The sequence below is a fragment of the Toxorhynchites rutilus genome, chromosome 3 (assembly GCF_029784135.1).
Source record: "Toxorhynchites rutilus septentrionalis strain SRP chromosome 3, ASM2978413v1, whole genome shotgun sequence".
Taxonomy (NCBI): Eukaryota; Metazoa; Arthropoda; class Insecta; order Diptera; family Culicidae; genus Toxorhynchites; species Toxorhynchites rutilus.
The window spans coordinates 231,471,613-231,485,106 of NC_073746.1; the positions used below are offsets into that span (position 1 = coordinate 231,471,613).

Genomic DNA, 13,494 nt, shown 5'->3' on the forward strand with positions numbered 1-13,494 from the left:
TAGAATACATTATACTAATAACTTATTCTATAAACAACATCAATAATTCTCGTTGGAATCATTCTATAAACTGCGTACAAGAGGCAAATTTTAATCGCAGCCTCAACCACTTCAATTTAATGAGCATTTCCAAAGCAAGCTTCCTGCTGCATCGCTCTGATTTGCATTAGCTGATTAGCAGAGTGACGGTAGAATTAGCACGTTTCATCCGTATTTTGTTCTCTCGTGTCCCTATGAAGAAAAGAAATACATATGTTGATGATATTAAATATGCAATAAATTATGTATGTTCACCTTAAGATTTTTACGGTCGATGATGTGTTGAAGAAAGATTCCAATCTTAGCGACAAACTCGCCGTTACCTTCAATCCCATAGCTTGGATGGTTTTTGATAAACAAGTATTACGAGTCTGGGATCATGCCAGCTGTAAAGACAAGGAAAAGGGTCAATAGTGTTGTAATGTATAAAATATAACTGATGTTTATCCTTGGCGGGAATATGAAAATAGTTTCCCGACCGAGGTGACTGATGTAATTATGTAAAAAAAAAAGAATACTTATCTCCGATTTGTTTATAATGAATGATTGTACTGCATATAATTTTAAGGTCAACAAAAAAAGAAAAAAATGGTATTAGGTCAATTATGTTAATATGGATCAAAATTTCTTGTGATATTTTCCCCGCTGAAAATATGAAAACAAATTCTCGGGGGAGTTGAATGCATAATTGAATTCAATAAAAACAAAGTGCTTACCTCCAAATCGCTTCGTCTCCAAAAGACAAAAGACAAAGTGCGCACATCACAGTTGTTAGGTATGACAATAAAAACAAACTTACTAATGGTATGAAGTAAAATATACGAATTCCTGGTAGGAACATTCATTGCGTCTGACATCTTTTGACGTAGGACTACGTCTTTCATTTCTATACCGGGGTGTAAAACCAAAGTTTCGAGAACGAAAGCGTTACGCCGGAGACCGAGATTTTGAGCGTTAATAGCTCTTAAACAACTGAACGAAATGGTATGATAAACACTTCATTTGAAAGATAAAATGTCTACGCGTCATATACTTGTTACTTTTTCATCCAAAAACTTGTTTCAATAGTCTTAAAATTGCTTTCAAAACAGGCTATTGAAATCAAAAATCGGTATATAAGCGAGCGCCGCTCGTAAACCCACTCAGTTATGATTGAACAGCGATTGGAGCATGTTGTCGCTGTTGTTGTGAAGCTAATTTCGTTTATCATGAAAGCGCTGATGAACGGTGTCACCAAGAGCCTGTTTGTGCACCTAAGGCCAAAAGGGAATCCATCAGGAGGAGAGTGATGCCACGGTTCCGCTTGAAACATCGGAGCAGCCGCCACACACACAGCCGGATTTTTTCAATCAAGTGCGATCAACGTAAGACCACGTCTTTCGGCAATTTATTAGAGGTGTAATGAATCTTTAGGAATTCCCGCTCTACGCGCACTGGCAAACAATGTTTACTCAACAATTTCTCAACCTAGAAATGGGTGTTGTGAGAGAGGATTAGCGAACGCGAAAACGACAAACGGGAGAAAGATACGTTTGGAGGTTGAAGGAAATTGGCAGAAAACTTCTTCATTCTATCATTCAAATAATGTGATTCATACCACATCGTTTTGCCAGAAAGAGATTATTAATGCTCAAAGGAGGAATCGAGACCCCCGAGGAAATTACCCAGCGCAAATTAGAGTCGACTATCGATTGCGGCATTCGTACACAAATAATTTTATAATGCAGTTTCACCAAAGTGATTTCTTCGGATATATTTACTACATCATGTCATGTATTTCATATTCTTCATAAGGAAATCCATATCCATGGCACCTATCGGTAACGAATTATCATCGACACCACGATTTTCGCTAAATGCTCCTTTCAGTTTGGCCTGTAAAAAACTTTTCTGTACTCTAATCCATCAAATTTGGAGCCCTGAAAAGGGCCGTTGATTATATGCTAAGCTAATAGCACGCTCTCCTCGGATACGATGGGCCAGCTGGATGTCCTTGGGCATGATGTGACGCGTTTTGCATGGATAGCACACAAATTGGTATCTTCGAATAAGCCTCCTGCAGCGTCATAGCCGCGGAACTTTGGAAGCGCAAGTCGATTTTGAAATCCTGAGCCATTCCACGAACCAAATGCTGCAAAGGTAGCTTGTGGATCAGCAATTCGGTCGACTTCCGATAGCGATGAATTTCACGCAAAGTTCCCGGTCGATAGCGATGTGGCTTCTCCACCTATCCTGCTACTGGTGCGCTTATCCGAGCTGACTTCGTGTGCCTTACCACCGAATGACTAACGAGCTGTCTGCGAAAGACTAACGAGCTCGAGTCCTCACGGTGCGAGAGTAGAGTAAGAAATGAACGAAAGCAGGAAGGAAGGAAGGTATTGAATTAGAGAGACTTTAAACTCTGAGAGTTCATTCGTCTCTTGCCCTTGAGGGCGGGAAATTTAACTAAAGGAAAACTAAGAAAAAACTATTGCAAAATTCGTTATTCTCGCTCGACTCAGTCTTAGTAACCGCTATGGACGTATGTCGTATCGCCGCACCCTACACGGCTCTGGGGCCAAAAACACAACCAAACAAATGGAGCAGGGAAAAAGCCCCTTTTAGTGTGCTTGACGAGCTCGCTTCTGAAAAGGGCGTAAAAAACCTGCTCATCTTTTGCTGAAATTAGAAGAGAAAACAAGCGTAGTTTTATCAGTATAGGTAGATTTAGTAATTTGACATTAGATCTGATCGAATAAACCTGTATCCTTTAGGAACTCGATGGTCCTTTTTTGCTCGACGGCGTCGTCCGATAGTGCTGTCCTTATGGTGTCTGCAACCTGAAACTTTATTCTTGAAGCATTAAATTTAGGGCATGTGATTAATATGTGTTCCACCGTGAGTCTTCGCCATCAATCCCACTGAGTGAAATGGAGGACAACTCCCGGCCTTTAGAGAAAATATAATATTAGACTAGGAACCGCCGCTCACCCTACCATCTCAAAAATAAGGTGAGAGTCGGTTTCCGGTCCTACGATTATGAAAGTTATTTAAAGAAATAATCCGATTAAATATAATATGAATAAGTGAAAGCCTGAAGACCGCCCTCCGTCCCATCCCTCTTGAATAAGGCGGAAGGTGACTCCAGGTCTTTCGATTAATGAATTATTTTATGAAAAGTATGGTAAATAGTATCAAGAGATCGAGGGCTGGAGCCGCCGTCCATCCTACCTCCCTCAAGAATAAGGTGGACGGCAACTACGGGCCGTTCGGTTTAACTAAAATAATGTTGATTGATATAAAAATGCTGCAGATTAAAGGTTAAAATTATGTAATAGAAGTAATAATTTATTTGTTTTTATTATTACCCTTTGGAGGGCTGGAAACTTTCCTGGTGTGTGTGTTATTTGTGTTAGTGTTATTTTTATTTGGAGTGGAGTGGTATAGAGTGTTAGCATGTGATTGTTGATTGTTGTTATGTGGGTGTTTATTGTTGGTGTGTGTGTGTGTTGTTTCTTCCATTTATTTGATTTGTTTGATCGTTCCTTGTCCGTTTTCGTTGGACTTCTTTGGTTTGCTTGTTTTCCTCATCAGAAGACTTATGTTCTTCAGAAGATATTCCTTTGTTCGAGATTTTCCTTTTATTTTTATTCCTAATTTCAATGTATTCCATTGGATTATCTGATTCCTCTTCGGTTTGCATGTCCTGTCTATCCTCTTCAGATTCTATATTCTTTGGTTCCTCCATTTCTTCTTCTTCTGATTCTTCGGAATCTTCTTCAGATTCATCTACCGAGCTTTCCGTTTCATTGCCTGAAGTAATGGATTGGCTATTATCCTGATTGGGTCTAGCGGAATTACATTGGCATTTGCATTGAGTGCAGCCATTTACTGTTGTTTGAATGGTATTAAGTCTGTCCTGCAGCACACTGGAATAGGTTATTCCATTGTTCTGGAGGTCATACTTTTTCCTAGCTTCGTTGTGAGATATTCCCTCATCTACTCTTATTCTGGTTATGTTGTTTTCTCTTACCCATATTGGGCACGTCCTGTTGGATGAGGTATGATCACCCTTACAGTTGACGCAAAATTCAGGGGATTTACAAATTTTGTTTCCGGAAATATTTATTTTGTGTTCTTTTCCACAGTTTTTGCAGAGTGGAGTATTTCGTCTGCACCGTTTTGTTGTGTGCCCAAAGCGGTAACACTTAAAACATTGCATGGGGTTTGGATAATAATTCCTAGTCCCTGCTCGAAGAAATCCAAAATTTATATATTCAGGAACAACAGTTCCACGAATGGTCAGAATTAATGTTGGTGTGGCTATAATCAAATCATTTTCTTTCCTGGTGATACGCTTTACCTCGATCACTTTTTGATCGGCTAGTTCTTTTAACAATTCGTCTTCCTTTAAATCTAGAACTTCACGACAGGTGACAACGCATTTGCGTTGATTTAGAGTCGGATGGTAAATAATTTCTATTGGGGTGTCATCAATTAGCTTGTTAATTGAAAGTAAATTTTCGATAACATCCTTTTCTCTTACTGAGAGTACATATTGAATTCGGTTTTTATCGTCTCGTTGTGGTCTTGCACTTTCTAAGGATCCTGCCTTGGCAACTGTCTTGCTTACAAGAAAGGGGTTCGAGGGGAGGGTATCTTCCCCTGTGGCCCGTAATAGAAGAATTTCAAGATCACCACTCAGTGGGTCAGCCCAAAATGGACTGGTCCGTTGGGTTGGTCTTCCACGGTAACGGTTTGTAGCCCGGCCTCCTGGAGGTCCGGAACTACTGGAAGCCATTTTTGTTGCCTAGCTACACCCAGGTGTAGCCGGCGAAAAAGTCGTAAAATATTCACTAACCAAAGTAGACCCTACGACGTGCGACGGGGGACGAAAACGGCGGAGGACAGTAACGGCGGGGGACAATGCCAACGCAGTCACATGAACAAACACCGAAATCACTTGGCGGAAAAACACTATTTTTTTAAAAACACTTGGAAAAAATCACTTTTTAAATGTCAGTTAAATTAAAATCAATTTGGGATATGTAGTAAAAAAAATTTTTAACCTATACCCTTTGGGCGTCCTATCTCTCACTAACTCCTGGTATTAAGAAAGGTTTGGTCACTCACCGATCGTGTTGAAGAACCACTCCTAATACACCACCAAATGGTAGTGGGGTAGCGGGGAAGGGACCGGATACCGCCGACGGCAGGGCAATCGCCGCAGCGGTTCGAAGCGACGAAGCGAAGAAAACCTCTTTCCACACCTCCTGAGCTGCTGATGATTGATGAGTAGAAATTGCGCCAAAATCGCGCGTCACTGGCAGGAAAAACGTAGCTGATGAGACGGGCACAAACAGCGGGACACGCAGGGGGCAGTGAAAACTGCCGGTCAAAGTGGCCAATCCGACCGAACCAACTTCCTGAATGGCCGTTGGGGGCTTCTCGGCTGCTTCCTCCTTTCCTGGTATCCGGACAACTGTTGCTGAAAAAAACGCTATATTTAGGACCGAAATCAGCTTTGAAAAAAGCTATACATTCGGTTGTAGGAGAAAACTTCTATAGTTATTATTCTCTTTTAGAATGGCGCTAAAACATAACCGTTGCGGTCGAGTGTCAGTAGCACCATTGAACGAAAACATGGTAATGGTAATGAATTAGAGAGACTTTAAACTCTGAGAGTTCATTCGTCTCTTGCCCTTGAGGGCGGGAAATTTAACTAAAGGAAAACTAAGAAAAACTATTGCAAAATTCGTTATTCTCGCTCGACTCAGTCTTAGTAACCGCTATGGACGTATGTCGTATCGCCGCACCCTACACGGCTCTGGGGCCAAAAACACAACCAAACAATTGGAGCAGGGAAAAAGCCCCTTTTAGTGTGCTTGACGAGCTCGCTTCTAAAAAGGGCGTAAAAAACCTGCTCATCTTTTGCTGAAATTAGAAGAGAAAACAAACGTAGTTTTATCAGTATAGGTAGATTTAGTAATTTGACATTAGATCTGATCGAATAAACCTGTATCCTTTAGGAACTAGATGGTCCTTTTTTGCTCGACGGCGTCGTCCGATAGTGCTGTCCTTATGGTGTCTGCAACCTGAAACTTTATTCTTGAAGCATTAAATTTAGGGCATGTGATTAATATGTGTTCCACCGTGAGTCTTCGCCATCAATCCCACTGAGTGAAATGGAGGACAATTCCCGGCCTTTAGAGAAAATATAATATTAGACTAGGAACCGCCGCTCACCCTGCCATCTCAAAAATAAGGTGAGAGTCGGTTTCCGGTCCTACGATTATGAAAGTTATTTAAAGAAATAATCCGATTAAATATAATATGAATAAGTGAAAGCCTGAAGACCGCCCTCCGTCCCATCCCTCTTGAATAAGGCGGAAGGTGACTCCAGGTCTTTCGATTTATGAATTATTTTATGAAAAGTATGGTAAATAGTATCAAGAGATTGAGGGCTGGAGCCGCCGTCCATCCTACCTCCCTCAAAAATAAGGTGGACGGCAACTCCGGGCCGTTCGGTTTAACTAAAATAATATTGATTGATATAAAAATGCTGCAGATCAAAGGTTAAAATTATGTAATAGAAGGAATAATTTATTTGTTTTTATTATTACCCTTTGGAGGGCTGGAAACTTTCCTGGTGTGTGTGTTATTTGTGTTAGTGTTATTTTTATTTGGAGTGGAGTGGTATAGAGTGTTAGCATGTGATTGTTGATTGTTGTTATGTGGGTGTTTATTGTTGGTGTGTGTGTGTGTGTTGTTTCTTCCATTTATTTGATTTGTTTGTTCGTTCCTTGTCCGTTTTCGTTGGACTTCTTTGGTTTGCTTGTTTTCCTCATCAGAAGACTTATGTTCTTCAGAAGATATTCCTTTGTTCGAGATTTTCCTTTTATTTTTATTCCTAATTTCAATGTATTCCATTGGATTATCTGATTCCTCTTCGGTTTGCATGTCCTGTCTATCCTCTTCAGATTCTATATTCTTTGGTACCTCCATTTCTTCTTCTTCTGATTCTTCGGAATCTTCTTCAGATTCATCTACCGAGCTTTCCGTTTCATTGCCTGAAGTAATGGATTGGCTATTATCCTGATTGGGTCTAGCGGAATTACATTGGCATTTGCATTGAGTGCAGCCATCTACTGTTGTTTGAATGGTATTAAGTCTGTCCTGCAGCACACTGGAATAGGTTATTCCATTGTTCTGGAGGTCATACTTTTTCCTAGCTTCGTTGTGAGATATTCCCTCATCTACTCTTATTCTGGTTATGTTGTTTTCTCTTACCCATATTGGGCACGTCCTGTTGGATGAGGTATGATCACCCTTACAGTTGACGCAAAGTTCAGGGGATTTACAAATTTTGTTTCCGGAAATATTTATTTTGTGTTCTTTTCCACAGTTTTTGCAGAGTGGAGTATTTCGTCTGCACCGTTTTGTTGTGTGCCCAAAGCGGTAACACTTAAAACATTGCATGGGGTTTGGATAATAATTCCTAGTCCCTGCTCGAAGAAATCCAAAATTTATATATTCAGGAACAACAGTTCCACGAATGGTCAGAATTAATGTTGGTGTGGCTATAATCAAATCATTTTCTTTCCTGGTGATACGCTTTACCTCGATCACTTTTTGATCGGCTAGTTCTTTCAACAATTCGTCTTCCTTTAAATCTAGAACTTCACGACAGGTGACAACGCATTTGCGTTGATTTAGAGTCGGATGGTAAATAATTTCTATTGGGGTGTTATCAATTAGCTTGTTAATTGAAAGTAAATTTTCGATAACATCCTTTTCTCTTACTGAGAGTACATATTGAATTCGGTTTTTATCGTCTCGTTGTGGTCTTGCACTTTCTAAGGATCCTGCCTTGGCAACTGTCTTGCTTACAAGAAAGGGGTTCGAGGGGAGGGTATCTTCCCCTGTGGCCCGTAATAGAAGAATTTCAAGATCACCACTCAGTGGGTCAGCCCAAAATGGACTGGTCCGTTGGGTTGGTCTTCCACGGTAACGGTTTGTAGCCCGGCCTCCTGGAGGTCCGGAACTACTGGAAGCCATTTTTGTTGCCTAGCTACACCCAGGTGTAGCCGGCGAAAAAGTCGTAAAATATTCACTAACCAAAGTAGACCCTACGACGTGCGACGGGGGACGAAAACGGCGGAGGACAGTAACGGCGGGGGACAATGCCAACGCAGTCACATGAACAAACACCGAAATCACTTGGCGGAAAAATACTATTTTTTTTTTTTTTTTTAAAACACTTGGAAAAAATCACTTTTTAAATGTCAGTTAAATTAAAATCAATTTGGGATATGTAGTAAAAAAAAAAAAAAAAATTTTTAACCTATACCCTTTGGGCGTCCTATCTCTCACTAACTCCTGGTATTAAGAAAGGTTTGGTCACTCACCGATCGTGTTGAAGAACCACTCCTAATACACCACCAAATGGTAGTGGGGTAGCGGGGAAGGGACCGGATACCACCGACGGCAGGGCAATCGCCGCAGCGGTTCGAAGCGACGAAGCGAAGAAAACCTCTTTCCACACCTCCTGAGCTGCTGATTGATGAGTAGAAATTGCGCCAAAATCGCGCGTCACTGGCAGGAAAAACGTAGCTGATGAGACGGGCACAAACAGCGGGACACGCAGGGGGCAGTGAAAACTGCCGGACAAAGTGGCCAATCCGACCGAACCAACTTCCTGAATGGCCGTTGGGGGCTTCTCGGCTGCTTCCTCCTTTCCTGATGTCCGGACAACTGTTGCTGAAAAAGAACGCTTTATTTAGTACCGAAGACAGCTTTGAAAAAAGCTATGCATCCGGTTGTAGGAGAAAACTTCTATAGTTATTATTCTCTTTTAGGATGGCGCTAAAACATAACCGTTGCGGTCGAGTGTCAGTAGCACCATGAACGAAAACAAAGGAAGCGTCATTTTATAAACCATAAAAGTATAGAATCTAAATCCCACCCTTATTATATTCGTGAGTATACAGTAAGCTTATACAATAAAGAGGGTGGGGTTTACATTCGATTCTTTTATGTTTTATAAAATGACACTTCCCTTGCTTTCGTTCATTTCTTACTCTACTCTCGCACCGTGAGGACTCGTTTCATCGGGACTAAGCAGAAAGCTCGTTAGTCTTTCGGTGGTAAGGCACCACGAAAGCAGCTCGGATAAGCGCATCAGCCGCAGGAAGCGTGAAGAAGCCACATCGCTATCGAACGGGAACTTCGCATGAAATTCGTCGCTATCAGAAGTCGACCGAATTGCTGATCCGCAAGCTACCTTTGCAGCATTTGGTTCGTGGAATTGCTCAGGACTTCAAAACCGACTTGCGTTTCCAAAGTTCCGCGGTTATAACGCTGCAGGAGGCTTATTCGAAGATACCAATTTATGTGCTATTCATGCAAAACGCGTCACATTATGCCCAAGGACAATCCAGCTGGCCCATCATATCCGAGGAGAGCGTGCTATATTAGCTTAGCATATAATCAACAGCCCTTTTCAGGGCTCCAAATTTGATGGATTAGAGTTCAGAAAAGTTTTTTACGGGCCGAACTGAAAGGAGCATTTAGCGAAAACCGTGGTGTCGATGATAATTCGATACCGATAGGTGCCATGGATATGGATTTCATAATGAAAAATATGAAATATATGACATGATGTAGTGAATATATCCCCATATCGAAGAAATCACTTTGATGAAACTGTTTACCGTTTGTCGTTTTAAATTGTTGGGAAAGGGCATTATTTCTGCTGACTAAATTCCAAGAAAAAATCCATTCCTTCTTTAAGCGTGATTCATTCTGCTTCAGATCAACGGAACAGTATGATAATCATTTCATACAAAAGATAAAATGTCCAAGAGTTATATGATTGCTATTTATTGAGTCGAAAAATTGTTTCAATAGCTTAATGATAGTTTCGAAAACAGGTTATTGAAATCATTCGTATCCGTATGTAGCGCGCCCACTTGGAAACCCATTAATCTTATTGGAATGTGAGATGGGGAAGCGCATACTTACGTCTATGCATTATGCTGTACACTACAGACTTTTTCTCTCCGTACTGATTAAGAAGCCGACCGAACTATCGGTCGACAAGTCAGTCTGCAGTCGGCGGGGGCTCTTAATTTCGTTTTTGCAGGCCGAACCGAAAAAATTTCAGTCGAGTTAACTCTTTTTTACAGTAATGCTTTTGAATCCGGACACTTTGCATTACATTCAATATCATACCACAGCCATAACATTTTATTCATGTTGAATTTATGCGATTAATAGTTGCTAATATAGTTACTGATAGTTTCTTGATAGTTACTAATCAATCGCATTAATTCAACATGCAGAAAATGTTGTGGCTGCGGTATAATATTAAATGTAACGCAAAGTGTCCGGATTTAAATACATTACTGTATACTTACTTCGATGTTATTCGTTTCTCTCTCAGGGTAAGCAACGAATATAATAAGGGTGGGGTTTAGATTCTATACTATACTCTACTCTCGCACCGTGAGAACTCGTTTGTTTGGGACCAAGCAGATAGCTAGTTAGTCTTTAAGTGGTAAGGCACACGAAAGCAGCTCGGATAAGCGCACCAGCCGCAGGATAGGTGAAGAAGCCACATCGCTATCGACCGGGAACTTTGCGTGAAATTCATCGCTATCGGAAGTCGACCGAATTGCTGATCCGCAAGCTACCTTTGCAGCTTTTGGATCGTGGAACTGCTCAGGACTTCAAAACCGACTTGCGTTTCCAATGTTCCGCGGTTATGACGCTGCAGGAGGCTTATTCGAAGATACAAATTTGTGTGCTATCCACGCAAAACGCGTCACATCATGCCCAAGGACATTCAGCTGGCCCATCGAATCCAAGGAGAGGGTGCTATATTAGCTTAGCATATAATCAACGGCCCTTTTCAGGGCTCCAAATTTGATGGATTAGAGTTTAGAAAAGTTTTTTGCAGGCCAAACTGAAACGAGAATTTTCGTTTGGATGCCATACAGCATCGAGAAAATTCCGGAAAGATCTAATCGTTGCTGAAAAATAATCTGCCAGTTCCCTGGGAATTGAAGAATACATCCATGCGAAAGAGTTTATTTTAATGTTTTCTAATTATATGGCGAACACAGCTACCAAATACATTTGATTTCGTAATTTTTCAATCAAGTGTAATTAGCTGGAAAGCTTCTGAAGATTATTCTTTCCCATCAGTAGGATATTTTCGTATCCAATATTGGATGCATAACATGAAAAACGGAAAATGTTTCGTATCGCGAAAATTATATAATTTTCAATCGATTATTGCTCAGTCGCCGAAATTTTCATACTCAGAGAGTTCATTCTCCTCTAGTTTGCCTTCCAAATTGCCATCGTAAACCACACCTTCTCTCGATTCAATCACGCACGAAAAGCATACTGAAATGATATTCTGGTGGTGAAACCGATTCATTTTTCGTGAGGCGTCGTGCACAAATTACGTAACGCGATGAGGGGGGAGGGGGTAGATGTTACGTTACTTTCTGTTTATTAGAGATAGGAAATTGCGTTACGAAAGGGGGGGGGGAGGTGGTTCAAAATTCGGATTTTTAGCGTTACGTAATTTGTGCACGACGCCTGGGGACATCGACAAGACAACATCGTTACTGAACGAGCTGAACCGCGAGGGATCGAGGGATTCATTACCTGGCCTGACCTGACCTGAAATGCAATCAGTTTGTTTTAACTGTGAGGGAGCGCAGAAAAGCCGATCGATCAGAAGGAGAAGAGAAGGTGACCAAGAGAGTATCAGCATCGAAATACGGTTCCTCGAGAAGACATAGAAGCAGCCGCCACACACACACATACACGCGCGCAACTCTTTTCGTTTGCTGGTTATCGAGAGGAAACCTGGAAAGAAATGATCATTGCTGAAAAATAATCTGCCAGTTCCCCTTGGAATTGAAAATTACATTCAAGCGAGTTTATTTTAATGTTTTCTATCCATATAATACTGCGACCACATACATTTGGTTTTGTGATTTGTCAATCAAGTGCAGTTAGCAGGAAAGCTTCTGAAGATTATTCTTCAGAACAAGGTTTTTTGTATCCAATATTGGATGCATAAAACCTTGAGTCTCCAACGTAACACTCTCGTTTTTGAAGTCACCCAAATATTTATTTATTCATTCATTCAGGATGGATTTAGATTCAACTTCAAACAAATGATCTCTAAATCAACGATAGTCCTACGTCACCCTTGCGGTTATACCATAGATATAACCCACTTCCTGTTTTTTACGCAATTTTAGTAATATTTACAAAAAAATTGTATATTTTACCAATGTTTTTGCTACTAAAGATTTGGTAGCTGCTTTTACTAAACTATTTCTCCAGTGTAAATGTTTAAAACGGGGCCCTGGCAGCCCTATCTCAACCAACACAAATTAAGCGTAAGCAGCACGATTATAGTCTTACGCATTGTTTATTGTCTAGAGTCAATGTTGATGCAAATATGTTCAGCATTAGTAATGGCCTGTAGCCATTGATCCGGGCGCTTTATTTAACGATTTGCAATTAAAATCACTGCTGTAGAATCGCATGAAGCACTTCATTTTCAATTTTAGGTTATGATTTCTATGCTGGCTACAAATAGTGATCCCCGATAATCGTTCGATTAATAGATTAATCGAACACTTCCTAAAGAAATCGATTATTAATCGAACGAATACTGCACAACCAATAATCGAAGGGAACGAATAATTTACAACGAATTATTGATCCAAACCGAGAGAAAAAACGTACGGTCGCTGCAGTTTTATCCTGAAAATCGATCGCTCCCCTGAAATCGTAAACGAAGCTCAATTCGCGTTGAAGGCATTGTAAAATATAATCATAGATTTTCAGGTGGAACGAACACTTTTTTGATTTCAGATGGCTTTCTAGCAAGCGAGAAATATTAGTTCAACTAATTATTTCTCTCAGTGTGACGATTAGTCGTTTAATCGATAATTTGGGGCGATTAATCGTATCGAATAACAAACTGCTGTAATGCAAGACGGGTCTATGGTACTAGGTGAGGCCGTTTCGTCACTAAGTTGGTTAGGGGAGCGGTATATGAAAACAGTACGGAAGAAAGCAGAAGGGGAATTATTTCCTTGAAGCGTGAAAGAGACAGACTGATCACGAGCGAGCTTGGGCGAAAGGGTATTGTGTTTTGTTTACAAACAAAACACAGTAGACTTCCAAGAAGGCTGAAGAGTGGTTTTAGCAAGTTGGCCCACCTTAGGATATACTTCTACGCGCCTTGCTGTAATGTATTCGATTAGCTGATGAACGATTAATTTCAAAAATCAGGCATCACTAGCTACAAAAGGATGACCATTTCGCAGCCCTTCGGTTTAGAGCCCCCGCACACTACAGACTTTTTTTTCAGTCGACAGTTTGGTCGGATCGGCCTACCGGTGCAAAAACCGACCCAACTGAATCGGTGTAATACCAGGG

General features: G+C 40.8%; 1 protein-coding gene across 1 annotated transcript; it reads right to left on the minus strand.

The window, feature by feature from the left end:
- Window positions 1-326: 326 nt before the first annotated feature.
- On the minus strand, window positions 327-8,233 carry LOC129778298 (C-module-binding factor A-like). The gene is made up of 2 exons (XM_055785110.1): window positions 5,152-8,233; window positions 327-425 (listed from the first exon to the last, which is right to left on the minus strand). Exon 1 carries the CDS (start codon window positions 8,074-8,076, stop codon window positions 6,622-6,624), a length of 1,455 nt encoding a protein of 484 aa, XP_055641085.1. The 5' UTR covers window positions 8,077-8,233; the 3' UTR covers window positions 327-425; window positions 5,152-6,621.
- Window positions 8,234-13,494: the final 5,261 nt, after the last annotated feature.

Excerpts from the sequence above, each read along its gene's own strand:
- LOC129778298 (XM_055785110.1), bottom strand. The coding sequence starts at position 8,076 with ATGGCTTCCAGTAGTTCCGGACCTCCAGGAGGCCGGGCTACAAACCGT.